Source organism: Carassius gibelio, chromosome A12 (genome assembly GCF_023724105.1).
Source record: "Carassius gibelio isolate Cgi1373 ecotype wild population from Czech Republic chromosome A12, carGib1.2-hapl.c, whole genome shotgun sequence".
NCBI classification, from domain to species: domain Eukaryota; kingdom Metazoa; phylum Chordata; class Actinopteri; order Cypriniformes; family Cyprinidae; genus Carassius; species Carassius gibelio.
This window is the reverse complement of record NC_068382.1, coordinates 18,258,634-18,283,005: the sequence shown is the minus strand read 5'-3', so window position 1 is coordinate 18,283,005 and position 24,372 is coordinate 18,258,634. Positions and strand designations below refer to the sequence as shown.

The 24,372-nt window shown below is 35.5% G+C and overlaps 1 protein-coding gene and 1 pseudogene across 3 annotated transcripts; one reads left to right on the top strand and one right to left on the bottom strand.

Annotated features, from left to right (window-relative positions):
- Positions 1 to 3,148: 3,148 nt before the first annotated feature.
- LOC128025370 (ectonucleoside triphosphate diphosphohydrolase 1-like) lies at positions 3,149 to 19,050 on the top strand. 3 transcript variants are annotated; one of them, XM_052611657.1, is made up of 10 exons: positions 3,149 to 3,450; positions 14,901 to 15,028; positions 15,122 to 15,239; positions 15,483 to 15,633; positions 16,219 to 16,378; positions 16,568 to 16,786; positions 17,306 to 17,557; positions 17,652 to 17,759; positions 17,856 to 17,993; positions 18,077 to 19,050. In XM_052611657.1, the coding sequence occupies exons 1-10, from the start codon at positions 3,435 to 3,437 to the stop codon at positions 18,290 to 18,292; spliced, it is 1,506 nt and encodes a 501-aa protein (XP_052467617.1). In that variant the 5' UTR covers positions 3,149 to 3,434; the 3' UTR covers positions 18,293 to 19,050. The 3 variants fall into 3 exon arrangements, with proteins under 3 accessions (XP_052467617.1, XP_052467618.1, XP_052467620.1); XM_052611658.1 differs by lacking the exon at positions 3,149 to 3,450 and adding an exon at positions 11,732 to 12,096; XM_052611660.1 differs by lacking the exon at positions 3,149 to 3,450 and adding an exon at positions 12,111 to 12,256.
- A 1,364-nt stretch (positions 19,051 to 20,414) lies between these two features.
- LOC128025653 (putative thiamine transporter SLC35F3) lies at positions 20,415 to 23,653 on the bottom strand (annotated as a pseudogene).
- Between the last annotated feature and the right edge of the window lie 719 nt (positions 23,654 to 24,372).

The following is a 24,372-nucleotide window of genomic DNA, read 5'->3' as shown; positions in this document are numbered from 1 at the left end:
TTCTTAGTTAAAAGCTCTGAACCTGTGACTTAATCTGAGACAAGTCCAAGAGTGTTTTTGGCACACATGGTAAGAAACACCTGGCACGTCTCATGTATTTATCTGTTTAGACAAAACCCTTTATCTTCTGCTATGGAGACGTGACTTGACAGGCAGGAAACATCATGGTCCTTTTTTCTCATTCATATAATGCAGTTTACAGTTTAGAAGTGAATCACTGGATCAATTAGTAAAGTCTGGAATGATGAAGGGGTGTGATGAGCTTATAAAAGATGCAAAAGATCTGAACAGCTCTTTAATGTCTCAACTAAAACCTATTTCAGAGAGTGCCTCTTATATAACACACATAAAGTATCTCATTCACAGTACAGCTGATACACTGCATTAGGCCTACTCTTTTACCTTTAGAAATCAAATTAAAATGACAACTGTGCTGAATGTGTTTTTAAATTACACTTCATATGTGCTGATTAATTCAATTATTTCACAAGATCAAAGAGAGCACAAGAAAACAATGGTAACACTTTAGAATAGGGAACACAGATTAATTTTTAACTAAGAGTTTTCACTGAACAAGCTCCTACTTTGCTGCTTATTAATAGTTAGTAAGGTAGTTGTTAAGTTTTGGTATAGGTTAGTGTTAACTTAACAGATTTAAAAGTCATGCAATATAAGGCATTAATATATTATTTTATAAGTATTCTTATAAGCTAACAAGAATTGTTCTTTAAAACAATTCTGGGTTGAGAATTTTTACTTAAAACAAGTGTTACCATCTGCATATTTTTATCCTCCCTACCCCCACTTTTAAGTTGTGTACCACTAACACCCTTTTTAATGTGCAGCATGAAACATTTTTGGAGGGAAACGTTTTTCCAAGAGGGAAGCAGATGGTTGGCATCATTGCCAGAAAGCCATTATAGTGAGACTGCTGGCTCTGAATCACCATCTGTAAAGTTTACGAAGTTTAAAGTGTACCTTATCAAGATCAGTTAGTGCCATCAGTATTGCTGGGGTTCATTTAATAATACTTTGTCAGTTGCACTTCAATCCGTGGCATGAACTGATATACAGAGATCTTTGCAGAAATGGTCAGCTACACTTTTAACCTCACTTAGATAACACTTGTACAGTCATTTATATGGTATCTTGGAAATAATCAATGACTTCACATGAGAAACTCCTTTAGATACTTTAGGAGCCCATAATAATAGGCTGTCGGGCGAGACAATCACTGTTTCACCAAAGGGTTTGTTTTTTCAATGGTAAGGTAACATACAAAATAAGCCAGAAATTTGTGTGGTCCACTTTAGTAACAATGAATAGTTCAGTCTCAGTATCCTGAGGACATAAAGTAATTAATAGGCTCTTGCTTACAAAGGTTTCCTATGAACAGATCTGTTATTTCTTCTCCAATCAGATATTCCATTCCAATTACATTGTTCCATTACCGGAGAAGAAGAAAAAAAAATCTCTTGGAAACAAGATGAGATGCTTGATTATGTTGTAACCATCCAAATACAGGGGATATAAACACTCACCAGGAAACAGCTTTCTGGAGGATTAACTGAAAGAGTATGCAGTTTAAGTCTGTTTCGGGGGCCCCAGGAAGTAATGCAGACAATGCATTTTCCTTTTAGGAAAGTTATACAGAGATCTAACTTTCAAAAAAGTTATGTATTATGCATTTGGTATCACAGAGGTCCCTTGTGTGTTCTAAATTTAAAAGGGCAACTTGTTTCCACTCTAACTGACCTAGTTCCAATGCATTTCCACTGTTGTGTAATTGTCTACACTTTATTTATTGCTAAACACATTTGAAGTATCTTTCACTAACTTTTAATGAAAGCCAAAAACCGCATATTATAACTAAGTGTGCCTTTGATCTTGTGTTTAATCTTTTGTATAAAGCATTACTCACTGTATCCGACAAAGATAAGCACTCAGAATATCAGCCAATTTAAAGGAACAGTTCACCTAAAATGGGTTAACTCAACTTCATGTAGTTTCAAACCCATATGGCATTCTTTATTTTTCAGCGTCAGTCACCATTTACTATGGAAAAACCTCAGTGGAAGTGCACGGTGACTGAGACACAACATGAGAATGACGGAATTTTCATTTTGGGTGAATTATCCCTTTGATTAGCAACAGCTGATCTCAGAGAAGCTGTGCAAGTCTCTTTCAAAAAACGCCTAGAGGACAGTGTTTCCTAGCATTCAAAATGAAAACATTAGTAAATTGCAACATAACTGTTCTCTTGCCCATACTGTAGCTACTAGAAGTGTTTTGTAATTTGGTTCCTCTGAAAATGTGAAATGGAAGTGAAAATGCTGCACAAAAGTTTTTGTTTTTGTATTTTTTAAAACTGTAGGCTGGCATGTTATTTAGTCCAAATCAGCACATAAACTTCACTAATGATGTGTCTAGATGCATCAGCAGATGTGTGTACACAGCATTATATTCATATTATTATATTGTATTTATAATATACATTACATACTAAATTTGATAAATATATAATTTGATATTATATATTTATATTATACATTATTGCTTTATTATTAAAGATACATTCTTATTATGTATCAAAATGTATTATATATATACTTTTTTATTTTCATATTATATATAAATCATTTACTCACTCTAACACAAAAGGAGATATTTAACAGAATGTCTAAACTGCTCTTTTCCATATCATGAATTTTTCATTCGAGTGAACTAACCCAAACATGTACAGTACATACCCAAGATAAGCCTAAATAAGTCCCATATCTCTCTAACGTTCGATTGTCAATGATATAATAATTTTCCCTGTCTCCAGGGCAACACCTGCATAAGAGACCCACACAAACACCAACTGAAAAAAAAACACAAAAGAAGAGAACAGAATGTGACTTTTGTTGTGTTGATGTTTTTTTAATGACAACCCAGAGATGTGACAGAGCTAGTTGTAACCCAGAGAGAAACAAAAATGCCTTTGTTTCTGGTCAGAGCTCTGGCAAAAGTGGTACGAAAATGGTTAGCGAGGGAGAGTGTGGATAATGATACTGTAAGGTAAGCTCTCTCTCTCTCTCTCTCTCTCTCTCTCTCTCTCTCTCTCTCTTTCGCTCTCTCGCTCATACACACACAGAGACACACTCTTTGTCAGCGTCTTTGTCTCTCTCTTCACACTCACACTCACACACGCACAGCTGAGAAGAGAGAGGTAACGGGCAGATCCTTTACATGCTTGGTGGTAGAGAGAGGGAGGGAGAAAACTTGGTGACTGGCCCGCCCACTCATGCCCTCTAGCCTTATAAAGAACCTCAAGAATGGGAAAGACCCTCCAACAGAGCTGAGCCAAACACCCGAAACAGCACTCGGAGAGCTGGGACGAGTCGGAAAGAGGGTGAGAGAGAAAAGAGAGAGGATTATAGAACGCTGCATTCATGGATGAACAGGGAGGTGAGTCTGACCACTCACATTAACCCACATTTCACCATATCGGGTTCATGGCAGGATGTAGTTTGGAAAGGAGTGCAGGAAGGAAGAAGAAAAAACAATGCAGAACTTCAGGACCACATTATTTGGTGCAGGAAAATTATATGTATATATATATATAAAATGAGTTGATTTAGTGGATGTTTCTTGTTCTGAACCCTATGGTTTTTTATTTACCACACATTTTGAGAGGTTTTCTAGTTAGAGATCTGTTGTAGGCTGAGCTAATTGAATAATTGATGCTGTAAACCAAATAGTTAGAATTTTTCATCAGTGACATGATCTCAATGGAAATTCCAGATGGACATCGTACACTCTCAGTCAAGCCTGAAAGACTTTAAAGTATCCTTTGAAGCATGCCGGTTGTTTTATCAACTTGATGGACTACATGTCAAAAAGTTAAATAGAAGCCTAAGTCAGGAACTGGTAAAGTGGCTGGATAATCCATATTGTTTGGTGCATCTTGCAGTACATTTGGCTTAGTCGTGTAAACAGATGATAAGAAGCAATGTTAATAAAGGTAGATCAGGAATCCGCTGCAGGCTGCGTGGTCGTCTGATACATCGGTAATCAGCATCTGATGTCCATCTAACTACTTTAGCAGCAGGAACATGAGAGAGTTTGTGCAGAATTGAGAATGCTGAGGCATCGTCAGAGAGGAAGAGAGAGCATTACGCAACACCAGAGGATTTCTTCCTGAGATTGGACGGGCCATCTGGTAGTTGAGGAGTCCCAATAACAAAACATCCCCCATTGTAACCATAACAAAAACTATTTAAGTTAGTCGCAGCTACATTATATCATATGGAGATTTGCATTCTTACACAGAGCTAAGAATGTTTTCGTTAAGAGAACGACTGTTTCTTCTTTCACTTTCCAAAATGAGGGAACTTGAACTCTCTGTGCCATCTCCATATGCCTGTAGTTAGTGCCTTGAGCAAACTAAACTTCTCGTAGTTGACACAACAAGGCCAGACGTTCCTCATTATTCCAGTCATGTGCAGCAGAGGAAGTCCCATTCCTCCGACACACAGGGCCTCTTTTGGAAACCTGTATGAAGTGATTCCCTTTTATTTATAGGGCTACGTCAACAATATTTGGGCAAAATGAACCTTTAAACTTTTTTGATTTAATAAATAGTAGAAATTACAAATGAAAGGGACAGTGTGCCCATAATTAATGTTAGTTAATGCAATGACTTTAAAAATGAGCATTACATTTTTTTAGAGTTGTTCCGATTCCGATACTAGTATCGGAAATATCTCCGATACCACAACAAATTCTGGCATCGGCATCGGCGAGTACATGAACCCATATACCGATCCGATACCATTTTCTTAAAAAAGACCTAGTTATGACCGCAAGCTTTGCCTAACCGCTGCACGGTTCTTCTTCGCTGCTCAAAATGCATTGAAAACACAGGAAGTTGTGCTGTGTTGCCACAAGCAACCCCTGTTTAGAGCAGCGAAGAAGAAATGAAAACGCGTTAGCAGCCCTTATCTATATATGACTGGATCACTCATCACATTCTAAACTGCCAAAAGACAGTGAAGCCGCTACTATATTATAGATCAGTGGTTAGCAGTATGTCTCTGTAGTACCGGTAGTTACAGACTCTCGAGTATATTCAGTACCGGCAACTGCGTTCAGTCGCTTCCGTGTAAGTCAAAACGCAGGGCTCCAGACAGTAGCCGAATATATACTAGTGTCTGTGAATATTAAACTGCAAAATACTATTTAAATATTACTCCCGCAAAATCTACATCTCTGTGGGTGACTGGCACAGATGCGCGAGAGCTCGCTGTTTTGTAGTCTCTGCTGTGTGTCATGAGGACACGAACGCATAAACCGTCACTTCATGAGAATTTACCGTTTCATTTGAGAATACTGTCATATCATAAACACAGACACTCAAAGATCTTCATGGCAGCCCATTAAAATAAATGTTTGGTTTACATGAGTAAATTGACAATATATAAAGCTACTGTTGTAGCCTACAGTAATAATAATACATCTCTATAATAATAATAATTATGCCTAGATGGTTGCTTGTTTTTTACTTGTTTTTTACTTGTTAGAGATTATCTGATTAATAGATCTTTTTTTATATTCCTAGACTTATTTGTTGCAGTTTTTTTATACAGTTATATTGTAAAACTTAAATACCTTTTTTAGTTTGCGGTGTTAGATTTTTGGCTGCATTTGAAGTTCTTTTTTGCATAAGAAAATAAATAATACTGTCAAATTCATGTTAGATAATAAAAATACTGTAATAAATACAGTAGTTCACCATGTATTTGTTCATGTTTTATTGAGGGATCTGTCTGAAGCACACCATAAAAAAATTCTAGCAATTTACACAGGGCTAGTAGTATATACAGCTGTATATACAGATATACACCCAGGTATCGGATCAGTACTCGGTATCGGCCGATACCGGCCGATCGGTATCGGAATCGGTATCGGGAAGAGAAAAAGGGTATCGGAACATCTCTACATTTTTTACAGTATTTATATATTTGTTATCATGTTTTTTAGATCCTAGGTATTCATCCCTGCTTCTGGTGACCCACTATCCTGCCATATACTGTACACACACACACACACACACACACGAATGTATGTATGTATGTATGTATGTACATTTTAGAAATATATATATATATATATATATATATATATATATATATATATATATATATATATATATATATATATATATATATATATATATATATATATATATATATATATATATATATATATATATATAAAAAAAAAACAAATACTTTATAACAGACTTTTTTCATTTTTACAGACTTTAGTGTATAAGTGTTTTACAGACTTTAGTGTATAAGTGTATAAATATATATTGTAAACAGTGCAGATTAAGGAAATACATATTTCAGTATTAAAATATATTTAATTTAAATCATAAAAAGCCAGAATATATTACAAAATGTACTTCAAAGGGTGGGAAAATCCATTTCCAATCTTAAAATACATTTTTGTTAAATGTATATAAACATTTTGTATGGATGTACTTATATTGAAAATATATTTTACAAATGTACTATAAATATATGACACAATGGAAGAAAATAAAACTCATAGATATTTATGCACATTTTAGAAACATATTTCTGAATATTTTTGGTTTATTATATTTTTAAAAATACATATATACATACACACACACACACACACACACACACACACACACACACACACACACTTTTTTATATTTAACGTTAGTCCTTTTACAACTCACAGCAGCTCACTTCCTCTAACCTCGAAAACAGCCACAACAGTTGAAATAAACATCCTTTTCTGGTAAAACAAACCCTTTAGGGAAGATCATCCTGAAATATATCTGAAGTGCTGAAATGTATACATCACGCTTTACATGGACACTTCATTTCATACACTGATGAAACAGAGGGTGTGTATAGTAATGTAGTTATATTATAGTAATGTGTCTTCTTAAACAGATAATGGATGTCATAACTATGTCTTTCCTGTTAATATGACAAAAACATCATTATATTATGTTTATTATGAAGATCAAAGTACAGATCTTAAAGGGGTAATATGATCCAATTTCAATTTTTCCTTTCTCTTGGGAGGGTTACAAGCTCTTGGTGCATGAAGAAGATCTGTAAAGTTGTAAAGATTAAAGTCTCAAATCCAAAGAGATATTCTTCATCAAAGTTAAAACTCTGCCACGCCCCCCTAAAACAGCTCATTCAAACACGCCCCACATGTCTACATCACTATGTGGAAATATTTGCGTAATGCTGTCCAAATGTTCACACAAAGAAAGAAGGCGTGTTATCAGTAACCGCAGTAAGTGTTGAAGCAGCCATGTCAGGGAGATCCTGTGTGTATTTAGGCAAAAGCACTTTATTTGGCCTTCCGAAAGTAGATGGATTTAGGAATCTTTAAGGTTACTTAGAACAGCAACAGAGAGAGAGAGAGAGAGAGAGAGAGAGGGAGAGAGAGAGAGAGAGAGAGAGAGACTTGGTCACACAGTGGAGTAAGCTGTCTAAACCATTTGTGGCTTGTGTACTGCAAACACATACGAGGTTCATCACTGTGTCTGTCACGCAACTCTGTTCCCCTTTCGGGTTTGAATTGATGGTTAAACAAAGAACATTATTAACTGCTTTTGCATTTATTTTGAGAGATGATGCTTGTGATTATGGAAAGGGGCATTACATTTCCAACGAGGGCTTGAGGTGTTCGACCAATCACATTGCACTGGGTCAGTTGGCCAATCAGAGCAGACTGTGCTTGTCAGAAGGAGGGACTTTTTAGAAAACGACAAGTTTGAGAGAGGCGGGGCATAGAGGACCTACAATAATGTACAGTATTTAAAAAATCATGTGTTTTTGGAACATTAATGCATGTCAACATATTCTGTTACACCAAATACACAAAAGAATGATCTTTCAAAAAGCATCATATGACCCCTTTAAGATGTTGACCACAAGATCACACTGACACACATTTCAAGGGTGTGACAAAAGCTATTCTCTCTTATGGAAAATCTGAGTGCAAATTTTCGAAACCACTAAACCAAACACATCTTGGCTCATTTCTTCTCATTATCAGTCTGCATGACTGAATGAACCACGTAATATGTACTGTAACATAAGCCCATTGAACTAAACAGGCTTCTTGGCTCTAACATAAAAAAAATTAACAATAAAAAAATAAAAAACAGTCTGATTGATTTCCAATGGACTTTACTCTATTAGATAATATAGCAAAGAGGCTAGAAAGGCACAACTTATTTTATTACCTCTCTAAAAAAAAGCATCACACCCAGATGAATGGGAAATGAACACTCAATGGAAAAGCATTTGTTACCACAAATCTTGAATGACTGCTAGCTAAAAGCCTACAGTGTGGTCAAAAATACTTGTCATGATGAGATAATGCAAAATCTCATCAGTGTGTTCTTTGGATCAGGCGTGTTATTCACAGTCCTCACTTTTGACTGATGGTATTGTTTGTGGGATTCACACCTGTCAGCATGAGAGTCAGTTTCCAGTGTTTAACAAAAAAAGCATGAACATCTCGATCATATTTATAATACCCCAAAAAAACAACATTTCACCCCTCATGCATGTTACACGTCCGTCAAAAACTTAGACTGGCTGTTGGTTGGCATATTAGAGCTAAAATTAATCAGCATAACACACTCATGGAGATCAATCATTTCACTGAATACATGCTGGTTTAGTAATAAATATTTATTATCTTACGATCCATCTGGTTTCAAATCCACATCGTTTGAATATTATCACATTGATATCTGTCAAAATAATAAATAGAAATAATGTGCACAATACATGGCAGTGTTTATGAGAAGTAGAGGTCCTAGGAGTACATAGATTTCCTGCAAAACTACCGGATTTTTTTGACTAAATCCTCTCTTTCTCTTGAGGACTCCTGCAGGGTTTAACTCTAATACACTGCAGGACAAAACCATCTTACACACTATCTAAAGACCTCCTTGAGTCAAATGGATATTTATAATAATTTTTGTAATCTAATCCATAATTGAAGGAGGAATGGAATTTCATCCTTTCATTGTTCTAAAGACAAGCCATGAAAACACAAAAAACATTACAACCTGACACCTTTGATAACACACTTTCCCACGATTTTAATTTTCACATATTACTGGAATTACATTTTTTTTAAATGACACATTATATTTTACATTTCAATGTTAAAAATTAAAAAATGTGTACATAAAAAAAACACTAAATGCTATACCAGTGGGCCTAGTGGTTAGAGAGTTTGACTCCTAACCCTAGGGTTGTGGGTTTGAGTCTCGGGCCGGCCAGACCATGACTTACGTGCCCTTGAGCAAGGCATCGAACCCCCAACTGCTCCCTGGGTGCCGCAGCATAAATGGCTGCCCACTGCTCCGGGTGTGTGTTCATGGTTTATGTGTGTTCACTGCTGTGTGTGTGCACTTTAGATGGGTTAAATCCAGAGCACAAATTCTGAGTATGGGTCACCATACTTGGCTGTATGTCACTTCACTTCACTTAGCTCATGAGATAAACTGATAATTCATAATAACGAAATAATTTTATACCGACAGATCTACTACCAGATACAACTGAAGGAAATTTAAAGACCTTTTCCTTGTAATCTAAAGCAAAGTTGAATGAAGAATAGAATTTCATTCTTTCATTGTTTAAAATAAAAGGTACTGTCGCTTTGGTTCCTGATGACACGAAACAACCCAAAGACATTACAACCTGACACCCTTGATATCATGCTTTCTCACGATCGTATTGAAAGAACCACTGTCAGAGCTCACTGTGTAGGGTGTGAAGTGACATTTACCATTATTTACAATGTCTCAAGAGTGTCACATTGATCTGGATTATCTCATCCAAGTTTATTCAGGCAACTCAGGCGTGTTAGTGCAGGTAACGACATTAATCCTGATGTAACATGTTTAGTCATGGATTTGGATTACAGTGACTCTTCATGCTGATGAGACTAATAAACGCTGTGCTGTATACTTTCAAAGGATTTAGTAGATGATGACAGTGTCTCAATTATGGCTGATCTACGTAGGAATTTAAAGAAACACCCCAGGTAGAAAGAAAGTCTGTTTACTTGAGAGCATGAGTGTGCATTGACGTCTCTCTTGTGTTCCAGAGAATAAAAGATTCACAGCTGAGACATGTAGGTTGCTATACAAACATCCTTTGAAATGACCGTAATTTCACCAAGAAGTTTCCCTCTGCTTAACAGGAAATGCAACTGTTTAGTTAAGTAAAGCAAGCAACATGGTACTCATGCCAGAGATTGTTTTTGGCCCATCTCTACTTTTATAGTAAAAGCTTAGGGGTGATGCATTTATGTGGGATGGGTGTTTGGAAGAATGCAATGAGATTTGCCCATAAAAGAGCATTGATTGGGTTGTTTGGGTTTTAATGTTATTTTGTTAGCCTAACAGTGTTCCTGCTGTTTTTATTCACGATTTGCTAATGGTCTGTACTGTCAAGCAATGTATTCCCAAGAGGCCTGAAGTATAAAATAAAATATACTCTTAGGCCGTCTGAGATGTAGATGTAGAGATTGTTTCTTCATTTAAGCAGATTTGGATAAATTAAGTATTAAATCACTTGCTCACCAATGGATCGTCTGACGGCACCCATTAACAGCAGAGGATCCATTGGTGTACAAATTTCTCCAAATCTTTTTCAATGAAGAAAAACTAATTCATCAACATTTAGGATGGCCTGAGGGTGAGTAAATGTTCTCAGTGAATTGGAACAGCGGTGTAGTCCTTTTGTACTGTAGCAATTTGTTAGTAGCTTGCATATTTCAAAATTCATGTTTGAGGTATGACTGTGTATGATTTATTTTGTAGAACAAGTCTCTTTAAGATCACCACATACTTTATTTTACAATCCATGGCTTGAAAATGCTCTTCTGGGTTTAAGAAATCCAAAACCACTTTCCACCAAAAGTCATCTCATAAAATATTTGGGTATAATATATAGTAATGAACAACAGTGCAATTTGTCCTGTATAACAGCATCTTCCATATACATCAAAGGAATAATATTCTTCATCTATTACTCTTCATTTAATCATTCTCATGTTTTCCAAACCCGTATGACTGTCTTTCTTCTATGGAACGCACAAGGTTAACTCTATCATTCACGCACAGCATTTACAGTGTGCAGCAAATAATAATAAAAAGCACTGCTGTTCTCACTAAGGAATAATAATACAAATAAAAAATAAAAAAAAAAAATGAAAATTTTCCATCGAAAGGGAATGTGGAATGGGGGCTGTCAAGCTTTAAAATGACGTAAAACTGCCATAAAGGAGTCCAAAAACACTAATTGAACTGTATTCCAGGTCAGTGCTTTGTTTATTGTTTTAAGAGAACAACAGATGAGCTTTTTTTTTTTTAATCTGGAAAAATATCTAATAAGCTTCATCATTACATAGTGAGTTGTTTCTATACTTCATTTCTATTGTATGTGTTTAACTCCTGCATGAACTCTTTCATGTGTCCTCTTATAAAGACAGTTACTTAACCTTTACCAAAACATTTGAATAAAACTGCAATTCTGGAAAAAATAAACCTCTATAGGCTTAATCAATTTTTAAATAGGCTAGTTCATGCATGAAGATGCCTTTTATAGTCTTCATACCAGAGCACTTGAATGCCATTGACCTGCATGCCAAAGACAGAAGCTTCCGCTCCAGAGGCTGATCTGTATGCAGCTCACACTCGTTCGTGGTTCAGTTCCTAAACGGGAGCACTAGGGGATTCCGCTCACCCCTGCTTGTGACGTCACTGCAAGTCTGGCTCCACATGCACATTGGGTGTTTCCCCGAGAATCACACGAAAACACTTGTGCCAAGCAAAGCCGCAGCAGCGCACACATGTGATTGATATTTACTTTTATAAATGCCTACAAAGAAGCTAACTCGCACAACTTGGCTGTAATTCAGTGTGCAGGAACGTTGTCCGGGACTAACCGCATCAACCGCGACAGTCGTTTTCACTCCGAGTCCGTTCACACCAGTAAAAGAAGTCGGCGCGTGTCCTTATGGGTAGGTAACAAGCGCAACAAAGCGCGCTGGTTTAAACGCTTCATTGCTGAATCTACTGTAACTGTGTTTCCCCTTTACTCCGTGAAATCGTGCGAACATGTGCTGAAAACAGCGAACCTTATGAGAAGTGGCTTCTTTTTTAGGCTTGCAATAACTTGAAGTAAGCTTTTAGGGAACTGTTTTTATGTCTCAAACGCTAAAATAGTTCCATCTTTGTCTGCTACAAATTAAGGTAGTTAAGAAACTAACAATAGGCTGTGTGGATGTCTGTCTAAATTAGAGTCAAGCACTCAGTGCTTGACCGGAACATTATTTTATATTTGTTGTAGTAATCAGTTTTCTGGTTCAAAATAACCATAGCACACCCTAACCACCTTTAGTTCTCTTTATACATTTTATTTATTTATGTATTTATTTTTTAGTCAAAATAGCAGCCTAAATATGCTGGAGAAAATTTTGCATATGCATGTAGGCTGTAGAAAGCATGCTAATTTCTTTATTTGATCCTCTAGCACTTTGTATTTTAATTCTACTTTTTATTTATCTTCTTCCTATTTTTTTTTTTTTTTTGATAAAAAACAGTTTTCTATTTGATCTACTTGTTTTTCCTTGTATGTGTGTGTATAATATACACTCGCCTAAAGGATTATCAGGAACACCATACTAATACTGTGTTTGACCCCCTTTCACCTTCAGAACTGCCTTAATTCTACGTGCCATTGATTCAACAAGGTGCTGAAAGCATTCTTGAGAAATGTTGGCCCATATTGATAGGATAGCATCTTGCAGTTGATGGAGATTTGTGGGATGCTTATCAAGGGCACGAAGCTCCCGTTCCACCACATCCCAAAGATGGGTTGAGATCTGGTGACTGTGGGGGCCACTTTAGTACAGTGAACTCAAGAAACCAATTTGAAATGATTCGAGCTTTGTGACATGGTGCATTATCCTGCTGGAAGTAGCCATCAGAGGATGGGTACATAGTGGTCATAAAGGGATGGACATGATCAGAAACAATGCTCAGGTAGGTTGTGGCATTTAAACGATGCCCAATTAGCACTAAGGGACTAAGTTCAGGAGATTGTCTTGACCAGGGCTGCATTCAGCCCCGACAAAACGTTGCACAACGTTTTTTAAACAGAAACGGTGATGTGTTGAACACACTCTTCTGACGTTTCCAGCAAACATGACGTTCAACCCGGAAACCGTAGCAAAACGTTGCACACCGTTTTGAACTTGAACATGCCCCAGGACCACACCACTAAATGGTGTAGGTCCTCATTTGTAAGTCACTTTGGATAAGTGTCCGCTAAATCACTAAATGGAAATTTCATTTAGATGATACCATTTCTGTCAATTACACAATTACAAATTAAATACTGAGAAAATATGAAAGCAGAATTCCTTAAAAAAAAAAAAAAAATTCTGTTAATCCTTTAAAACTCTTTATAATTCTTGCATAGGGACAATTTATACTGTGTGTGGACTTCAGGAAGGTGCTAGTCACTGTAGCTGACTAGTTAAACTGAATGTGTTACATCTCACCCATTACTGCAACATTCTCTGGTCTTCCCTTCAAGATAATTAAGCCTATGGTGTGAAATGTTGAGTAGATGATTTAGATAAATTAAAATAAAAAAATTGTATCACAACACATACAATAATAAGACATAATTTAGTCATTATTAAAAAAAAGTTTTATATTCAAATAATTTAATCAGTCATTCTAAATGCAAAATTCATATTCCTTACAGAAAGCAAGTTCACTTTTCCCAAGAGATATACTTTTTACATTATATTGACTATCCATCTATCAATCCATCCATTCTCCAAGCAGTGTTTCCTACATTGGGTCATCAGAATGCTGTAGCCTATCCCAGTCTATGGTCTATGACCACAGAAAATAAGAACTAAATATTTTCTTTAATTCAGAGTCATTCATTGATGTGAATATTATCTTTATCTGTAAAATATCTACCTCAAACCTAAACATACGAAGGGCCTCTCGGAGTCTTAATTGTATACACAGAGGGCTGTGTACACAGCAGAATACACAGTGCCTTCATACTCTCAAGCCCTGTTTGTTTTTCTGACAGAAGGTGTTAGCGGTTCATGTTAACAAAAAAAAAAAAACGGTGACATTTACGGTAAAATACCGGCAGCTGTGGATGTCAGAACTTCACTGTAAAAATATGGTAGCAACATTTTAGGTTTTACATAAATTCGTAAAATAAAAAAAATACAAAATATTTCAATAACTGATGTAATGTTAATATATTGAAGTACTAATTTCAGAACTAACTGAAGTATTTTTGTTTTGAACCGTTATAATTGTACCGAGAACCACCAAAAATGGTGAAGAGAAAGTCATATGAGGAATCAAAGCTCATCACAAACAGCTTTTCCACTAGCTGAAGAGGGAAGTAGAAGGTCCACAGTTTACACAGTGTCATTCAGGCAAATACTAAACACCATCATGGTAACACACATGATACTGAAATAATCCAATAACCATTCATTTAACATTTTTACAGAAATTGCTTGGCAATTATTATTTCGACTGGATTATAGATCATAAACACAAGGATTCAGTTTATAGTTTGCAATGAATCCAAAATTGTTACTGTCTACTCTTGTTAAAAAATGAAAATGCTATACAGTTATGGAGAATAATAACTACATATATGCTCTTTTTAATTATTCATATTCATATGTATTATTTACAGCTAACACTGTGAATAAAAATCACTGAAGCTGTTAAATAAGTAAATTGACAATCTGCTCACTTTATTTTCTCTTTTTAGAAGTAAAGGTCAAGAACCCATGGTACAGGCCAGTGGTCATATTTCTGGCTGCTGTTATCAGCGTGGCGATCATCATCATGGTGGCCATTTCTGTTGTCCAGAACAAGCCTTTAAAGCAGAAATGCAAAGTATGACTAACACTTTAAGTGAACCATTTACGGCGTTAAGAGATTAGATTTGTACAGATTTCACTGATGCAATTGTCTCTGTACATTTGACAGTATGGAATAGTTCTGGATGCAGGCTCCTCCCACACCTCTGTTTTTATCTATGAATGGCCAGCAGAGAAGGAAAACAACACAGGCAAGGTACGGCAGAAACACACCTGCAACGTAAAAGGTATGTGATCCCTAATTTGCATAGAGTTGCATGTAGAGAAATACTTCTGGTTATGTTTTTGGATAGCATTTTTTCCTTATTTTTCAGCATGTGAATGGGTATGTCCACCTAACATAGAAAACTGGCATCGTCATGTCAACATAATGCATAATTTCCAACATTTGCATACTGAGAAAAGCATTTACCGTAGGCAATGTCTGGCTGTCTCGAGAAACTTGTTTCTGTTTTATTTCTGCCCTGTAGGGAAAGGTATCTCCAGTTACTCCAATAATCCAAACGGGGCAGGCGCATCTCTGCATGAGTGCATGGAGGAAGCCAAGCAAATAATACCTACACACAGACATCATGAAACCCCTGTGTACCTGGGAGCCACAGCAGGCATGAGATTGCTCGAGTAATCATTTCTAAATATTCTCAATCCTCAAGAATCAAATAGGGTGGCTGAGAATAATTCTGAATAAAACTCTTAGAAAGATTACCAAAGACTTCCAAATCAATTTTATACTTAGACTACTGGATTTAGTAGTCTTCTTGATCAAATAAATGTGGCCTTGATGAACATGAAAAATTTAGTGTACCCGTATTTTCCGGACCATAAGTCGCACTTTTTTTTTAATTTATCAAAATTAATTTGACATGAACCAAGATAAATGAACTAAGAGAAATGAACCAAGAGAAAACATTACCGTCTACAGCCACGAGATGGCGCTCTATTCTGCTCAGTGCTCCTGTAGCCTACACTGAAAACATAGAGCGCCCTCTCGCGGCTGGAGACGGTAATGTTTTCTCTTGGTTCTTGGTTCTAAATAAATGCGACTTATAGTCCAGTGCTACTTATATATGTTTTTTTCCTCATCATGACGTATTTTTGGACTGATGCGACTTATACTCAGGTGCGACTTATAGTCAGAAAAATACGGTATATCGTTTATCTATTAATTGTTGAGTGATATAGTCTAGTAATATTTATTTTCTCAAGGAAGGAGAATAAAGGAGCCTCAGAAAAGGTATTGGACTCCGTAGCATATTCACTGAAGGGTTACCCCTTCTCCTATCAGGGAGCTCGTATCATTAAGGGCCAAGAGGAAGGAGCTTTTGGATGGATTACTGTCAATTACCTGAGTGAGAATTTGAGAAAGGTATGGTGGTTTTTAAACCTGGGTTTAGCATTGTTTCACATTTGTAATTTTTAACCTAAAGCCCTTCTCCACAGAATTGCAATGTTAAATATATACAGTGTAAATGTTAAATATAGTATAAGAATGAACACTGAAACTATTTCAATGTGAAAAGGCCAATTGTTAAAGCTTCCTGTGTTTATCATGCAGCCCACAGGGACCCTTGGAGCTCTGGACCTGGGCGGAGCATCTACCCAGATAACCTTCGTACCTCAACAAAAAATTGAATCACATGACAATTCTATTAACTTCAGACTGTACGGAAATGATTATCACTTATACACCCACAGCTTTCTCTGTTATGGGAAGGACCAAGTTCTCAAGCTTTCTATGGCCAAGAAATTAGAGTCGACACTTAAGGATAAAGTGGTATGCTTGTCAATGCAATTTAAGTTATTAACTTATTCTATAAAATTAAGTGTTGCACTGAAGCAATATTTGCTCTTTAGAAGCAGTTTTCAATGCTAGTAAATATGACAAATAATTACAAAGAATCAGCAAGGAATTTATTAAATTAAATGTGACATTTTGAAGTAGAAAGACAATTAATATTGAGTGTATAATGTATTGATCTTTCTTCTTTTTATTTCCAACTTAGAAAAATATTTTTTTGGCATGTGTGTATGGTAGTTAATGCATTAACTGCACATACTTTATGATGCTTACTTTGCAAATATATTAAAATAATTATTATTTTTTAATCATTAAATTTTACAATAAAAAAGGTAATAGCAAACATTTAACTGTATTTTAGCTTCTCCACTTTAGCTCTGATTAAATTTAACTATTGTATTTTTGTTTAATGCATATCTTAAGATATAGAGCACACTTGTTTTTTTATTTTTTTTAAATGGTATGTTATATTTTAAATGCTTTTTCTTTCCTAAGACAGACCACACTGAGTTAAGGGATCCTTGCTTTCACCCTGGATTTAACTTCACCAGGAATGTTCAAAGTTTCTTCAATACACCCTGTACGGAAGACGTGAAAATGGCAAATAGAAACTTCTTCCATCTGGGGCTTGGGAATTGGTCTCAGTGCCAGCAATCAATCAGAAAGGTTTTTAATACCAGCTATTGTCCTTACTCAAGATGCTCTTTCAATGGTGTTTTCCAGCCTTCTGTCGATGGAGACTTTGGGGTGAGAAACAATGAAGATTGTTTGTTTGCAAGAATTTGAATGACTGGCTATAAGTCATAACTAGTGATAATAATTACGGTATTTGACTTTCTAGGCCTTTTCAGCTTTCTTTTTTGTGATGGACTTTTTGAATCTGACAAGTGATGATTTAGCGGTTACAAAGCAGAAGCTAGCAACATACTGTTCTACACCATGGAAGAAGGTGAAATGCTTTATTAACAGTTTTTGAAGGAGGTTAAAAACGGTTGCATCTTTGTTTGGGCATGATGTCTAAATGTATACTTTTTTACTTTTGTAGATTAAAGAAAATCATCCCCACATAAAAGAGAAGTACCTTTCAGAATATTGCTTCTCAGCAACCTACATTCTCACTCTTCTGGAAGACGGATACAATTTCACTTCTGACAACTGGAAAGACATCCAATTCATTAAGAAGGTGAGCATGGTGTAAATTAAAATGTTATTATTTCTCATCAAATGTATTTGGACACTTAAATCACACTAAAAATATATGTGCAGATAGGAGACAGTGATGCAGGCTGGACATTAGGTTACATGCTTAACCTGACCAACATGATCCCTGCTGAAGCTCCAGACACGCCGCTGATGCCTCATGAGGGATACATCACATTCATGCTCCTCTTTTCACTTCTAATACTACTACTTCTTCTTCTGTTCTACATTTATTTCCGTCGGTCAACAAGAACAGCCCAGAAAGACATTTCCGTCATTTAGACAGCGATATTATGCTGTGTATCTGTGTATTGATTGTTTATTTCTTCAGAACAAAATTCTGATAAATCCAAAATCACATTTTGACTTGATCTCAAAGGTTGTACATTTCAAAGAATTTGGAAATCTTACCTCATGTGAAGGATTAGCAGGTTTTTGGAGAGAGATGGGTTACAGATTCCACTGCAACTGAAGGGAACTCGGAGTCTATTCCCATTCCTTTGTGCTTTTTGTGACCACTCAAATGTTTTCTTTAAAAATCAAGTCATGAGTACAGGTTTTAGCTTTTGGGGTGCTTGGTAAAAGGGGTTGATGTTACTTTAAAAGCAAATGTGCACTGACATTCAGTATATCATCATGTGCCCATAGTCTTTAATGAAGTTTCCCATTATATGTATACAAATCTTTTTTGCATTATGGTAATATGAAAATCACTGGATATCATTGTTTTAACATTGCTTTTAGCAAAGCACATTTTAACATTTTTGTTAGGTCTTTCATTGCACCCCCCCCCCCCCTCACTCACCCGCCCCCTTTCTGTGCTTACTGTTTCTTGCTTTGTATTGCAATAGTTTTTTAAAATCTTAATGTAACAGGAGAGTTCAAATAATCATTTGTCCTAAAACAGTAATAGTAGCTGCTTTTATTAGGCACATATGAAATGTATTGCTCTAAAGTAATGTGTAAAATTATGAAAATTTTGTTTTTATATATTTAAACAATACCTGTAGCAAATTTCTATTAAAATTGCAAATGACCGATTGTGTATGTTTTCTTTATAACACATAAATGCATATGGTTTTGAAATAAGTTTCTTATGCTTACCAAGGCTGCATTTATTTGATTCAAAATACAGTAATAATATAGAAAATTATTATAATAAAAAATTGTAAAATTGCATTTATTCCTTTGAGTGCAAACCTGAATTTTCAGCAGCCATTACTTCAGTCTGCGGTGTCACGTGACCCTTAAAAAATCATTATAATATGCTGATTTGTTGCAAGCGAGAATTCATTTTAAAAAGGAAAAAAAAACAGTTGTGCTTCGTAACATTTTTGTGGAAACAGTGATGCATTTATTTATTTGATTCTTTGCAGAGAAAGTTCAAAAGAACAATTTATTTGAAATATAGATATTTTGTAAATGTGTAAATTTTTACTGTCACTTTTGATCAGTTCAGTGTGCCCTTGGTGATTAAAATATTTACTTATTTTAATTAATTGGCCTCAATAGTAATTTTAAAATGTGAGTGTTTGTGCATATATTCATATCTATCTTTCTATCTATCTATCTATCTATCTATCTATCTATCTATCTATCTATCTATCTATCTTTGTCTTTTAAGGAATGCTACAATATGCATAGGACAATACATTCATTATTTATTATTGCTATTGAGAAGTAATAAAAATAATCTTTACAAAGGTTTACAATAAGCCTTAATTCCACAGGAATATATGATTAAAGTATTGCCACTATAATGCAAGATAATAATCTGAAGAATCCATCTGTATAGCCTTCCTTACAGATTATACGAGGCCATACTGCTGTCAAATACATATGCAGAGTATACAGAACCAGTGTGAGATTACAGCTCATATCAGTAGTATTATGCTATGCTAAAATATTTTTACAATTTGTCAGCAGGGGAGACACTTGCAATATACAAAGGTACCTCATTCAACACATGAAGCGACAATGAAATATACAAATCAACACAAGACATATCTGATCTTCGCTTAGAGCTTTGTTTGATTGTTTGTTATCGTCCTCTTGCATTATCGACAAATTATTTTCCTGTTTTCCACTGTATAAAGTGCTATATAAATAAAGCTGACTTGGAGACTTAAACTCTCACACTGTGGCTCTTAAAAATGAAACACAAACTTGCTCGTTATTAACTCAATAACTGTAACAGGTGAACAAATCGAATCCTAAAGCTTTGCATAGAATTGTTCAATATCTTCTCTAACAGCACCCTCCTTTGTGGATCTCTAGCAACTTTTATTTCTCGAAGCAGTTTTGCTATTGAGTTTGATGTGCAGTACATCTAAACTACATTATAAATGTGGAAGAGAGTCATTTGGTACCCATAGGGAGCTTATGGAAAGAATAAAACGCAGAGTCAGTGGAGACTGGGAGTAGATTTGGAGATGTAGTTCTTGGCCTCTCTCAGCCTGATGTGAAGCGTCTCTGAGAGTTTGTCTCTGGCGCTCTCGTGTGGCTCTTCTCGGTTGTACAGCATTGATCGTAACTGTGGCAGGCACTGGTTCCATTCCTCAGGTAGTAAGAGCAAAAGGAAGCCCAAACAAACGATGGACACGGCAATGATGCGTACACTGTTGAGCTGGATCTCACACAAGTAGCGATCGATGACTGGAGTGTGGAAGATTTTTGATGGTCACACAGGTATTACAGTTAAACATTTGAATATTTTAGTCTTGAAACAAAAAAGAATCTCATGTAATCAGGGCAATTTGGAAAACATTTAAACTAATCTTTGATATTTACCCTCCAATTATTACAATTTTTTTTCAGCAGGGATGCATTAAATTGATCAAAAGTGGCAACATGGCATTTGTAATGTTGCACAATATTATAAATACAAATAGGCTTATTGTTTTCAACAAAAAAGCAGCATAACTGTTTTCAACACTGATAATAATAAGAAATGTTTCTTGAGCATTCAAACAGCATATTATAATGATTCGGCTTTGAGATCACAGGAATAAATTACATTTTAATATCTATTAAAAGAGAAAATGGTTATCTTAAATTGTACTAATATTTCACAATATTACTGTCTTTAATAAATGCAGTTTTGGTGAGCATAAGAGACAACTTTCAAAAACATCGTGCCGAGCCAGAATTTTGAACAGTAGTGTATATTATGGGGTAAAGGAGTAAAATAATAATAAAGAAAAGTAATTTACTCAAAAATCATTTACTGATCCTCATGTTGTTCCAGACCTGTATGGCTTGCTATCTTCCGTGAAACACAAAAGGAAATTGCGTGCTGTTATTTATTTTGTGCCATTTTTGAAGTTTGGTCAAAATTTATGTTCAATGTATAGAAAAGAGCTTTTGTGGATTACAGAAGAAATAATCAAATATTTCATATAATCACAATTTGCAACAACATACACCTTTAAAAACAACAAGTGGCTCTTTTATGACTCACCAGCGTTGACAGGCACACTGAGGAAGACGCCCAGAGAAATCAGAGTAGGAAGATTTATCAGAATACCAAAATTCAAGAGGAAGTTGAACACTAAGAGAATAGCAAAAGAAAAATATTTAAAGTTAAAATGTCTTGATGATGGATTTGTTTATTAAAAACACAGTTTTCCATTTCAGGAGATTTTAATTGATGGACTGAAGTTGTATGGATTACTTGTGGATATTGTATCAACTGCTTGAACTTTCATTCTGATGGCACACATTCAATTTGTGTTTATGAGCACATTATGTGTTCCTGTATTGGTTTCTATCCTCTTACCAAGCAGAAGAGCGGACATGCCAGATACTTGGCCATGGCAAATCTCTTAGTGAAACAAAGTCCTCGTCCCCAGTGATAAGCAGGATCAGAGGTACAGCACTAATGAAGACCAGATTAGCTCCACCGAGAAAAGTTAGATACACATCTGCTTCATCCAGCTTTGCACTACCCAGAACTAGCTTCAACAGAACCTGAAGAAACACATTTACACTTATGGATGTCTCTACAGATGAAGAGAGGATAAAATAATTAAATGTTCATTTGAAATATCTCTGAAATAGCAGCAAATCATGTGCTTGTTGTGCTTTACAATCCCGTCTTACTTTGTATATAGCTGCTGTTAATGCAGAACCAACCTCAAGGGAGATGCCCATCACAGAGTATAGCTGTGGAAACCATCGGCATATGTCATCATAACAATTCCCCCAATGGCTAAAATGGCTGCTACAATCTGTGATTAAATGGAATACAGGAACATGTCTGACTTTTTTAACAATACAGTACATTATGATAAAAAGTAAAAATCCCATATAGACTTATTCACAATTGCACACAACAGTATAACACCATAAAAATATTTTATATTACTATCCCATTTTGGGAAATCCTGGTTTCGTTGAATTACACCTAAAAAAAATAATTTGTGCTGAACTCACAAAAGACAAAAATGCCATAAGACATTGTTAAGAAAATGAGGTTAGTGTCAAGTCCTCTATCTAAGCAGCCAAGGCCAACAAAATCGCAAAGTCAACAAAAGTTGACTGCATAAAACCAAACTATTTCACAGTGCAGCATTTTTGCAAAGAGTTCTCATTTTGAAATGCAGTTAGGTTTAATAGGTTACAGAATCAAATCTCCTTGCATGAAAGGAAACCCAACCCAACTCACCTGAAGCACTGTCTGGGAGTCTGTCTTTGTTTGTTAAAGCACAGGTGACCCAGGTAGTAAAGAGGGAAGATGGCACAATTCCAGGAGGTGGAGAACCAAGTGAGAGTGAATGGGACATTCAAGTGTCTGATGGTTATTTTGGCTAACTGAGTGCAGCCTGACCAAGAAAAGCAGATGCAGATCACCAAAGCGACACCCCACAGTGCTCTGTGTCATATGCAAACAGCAGTGGAGCCTCTGGAGCCTGTTCCCTCAATCTGATTTGACTGTTTCTGTTAGAGAATGGCCATCTACTGTACCTTCACTTCCACATTCTCGCCGTTGGACTGGTCCTCCCCTGCTGATACAGACAATATAACTGCATAATACAAAAGCATAAGCACATCACTATCTGATTTTTTTAGAAAATAAACTTTCATGCAGAACTCTAGGAGAAAGCTGACGCTGACAAATCTGAAATGCAGTTTATAAGATAATAGAATATCATTTCAGAACTGTACATTTAGTAGGATAACTCACAGCAAGCACTTTTGGAATGTTTTTGGTAGGTAAGAATTTGTTATTGTTTCTGAAATAAGTCTCTTATGCTCTCTAAGGCTGAATTTATTTGATTAAAAAATACAATAAAAATAGTAATATTGTGAAATATTAGACACTATTAAATAACTGATTTCTATTTCTAAATATTTTGATGGCAGAGCAAAAATTTCTGCAGCTATTACTCCATTTTCCAATGATCCTTCAGAAATAATGTGCTTAAAACATTTCTTAATATTAACAATGTTTTGCTGTTTTATATTTATGTGGAAACTTTATTTATACCAAGTTCACAGCATGTATTTGAACACGTTGTAACATTATAAACATATTTATTGTAACTTCTGATCAATTTAATGCATCCTTGCAGAATAAAAATATTACTTTCTCTCAAAAATAAATCTTACTTACCCCCAACTTTAAACAGTACTGTAAGTCATATTGTGATATATAAAGTTATAAAAGAGTTTCAGTTATGAAAAATAAAGTTACAACTGTGAGATAAAACATAAATTGCAATAGTAAGAAAAAGAGTCAAATTTGTTTTTACTCCATGTGTGTCGTAAAGTCATTTATCACAGAAAATATTTCTGACTCATCCTTAGGCTTTTTTGAAGTAGGACATATGGTTATACAACATCATAAATCATGATACATTCAAGAACATACAAGAACATTCGATAGCAAGAAGCAATACACAAGGTGTATGAAGAATGTAGAATGTACAGAATTTAAATTGCTGTCCGTGGTACTGAAGATGCAACACTGTTTTGTATTACAAATATTCTCATTTCTCCTTTATATAACATAGTTTTGCCCTCATGGTCTGTAAGAGAATATTTAGTGTGTACTTAATGGTCTGAAAGACAGAACTGTCAGTGCTAAAAGGACAAGGAGAAAGACAGATTGTCCCCAAGTAGCAGTCAGTCAACAGAACAAATGTCTCATTATCATAGTTACACCACAGTCTGGGATGGTTAATGTGTCCGAGTTTTTTTTTTTTACTTTATCCTTATGTGACTAACAGGTCAAGTAGTTCCATAAGTTTAATTTGTGCATGAGAGTGCACACAAATTTTATGCTATGATGCAGTCAGTGGATGACTGAAAATGATAATTGAGAGAAGACCTCGTCTGCCCCTGATGACTCAGCAAATCTG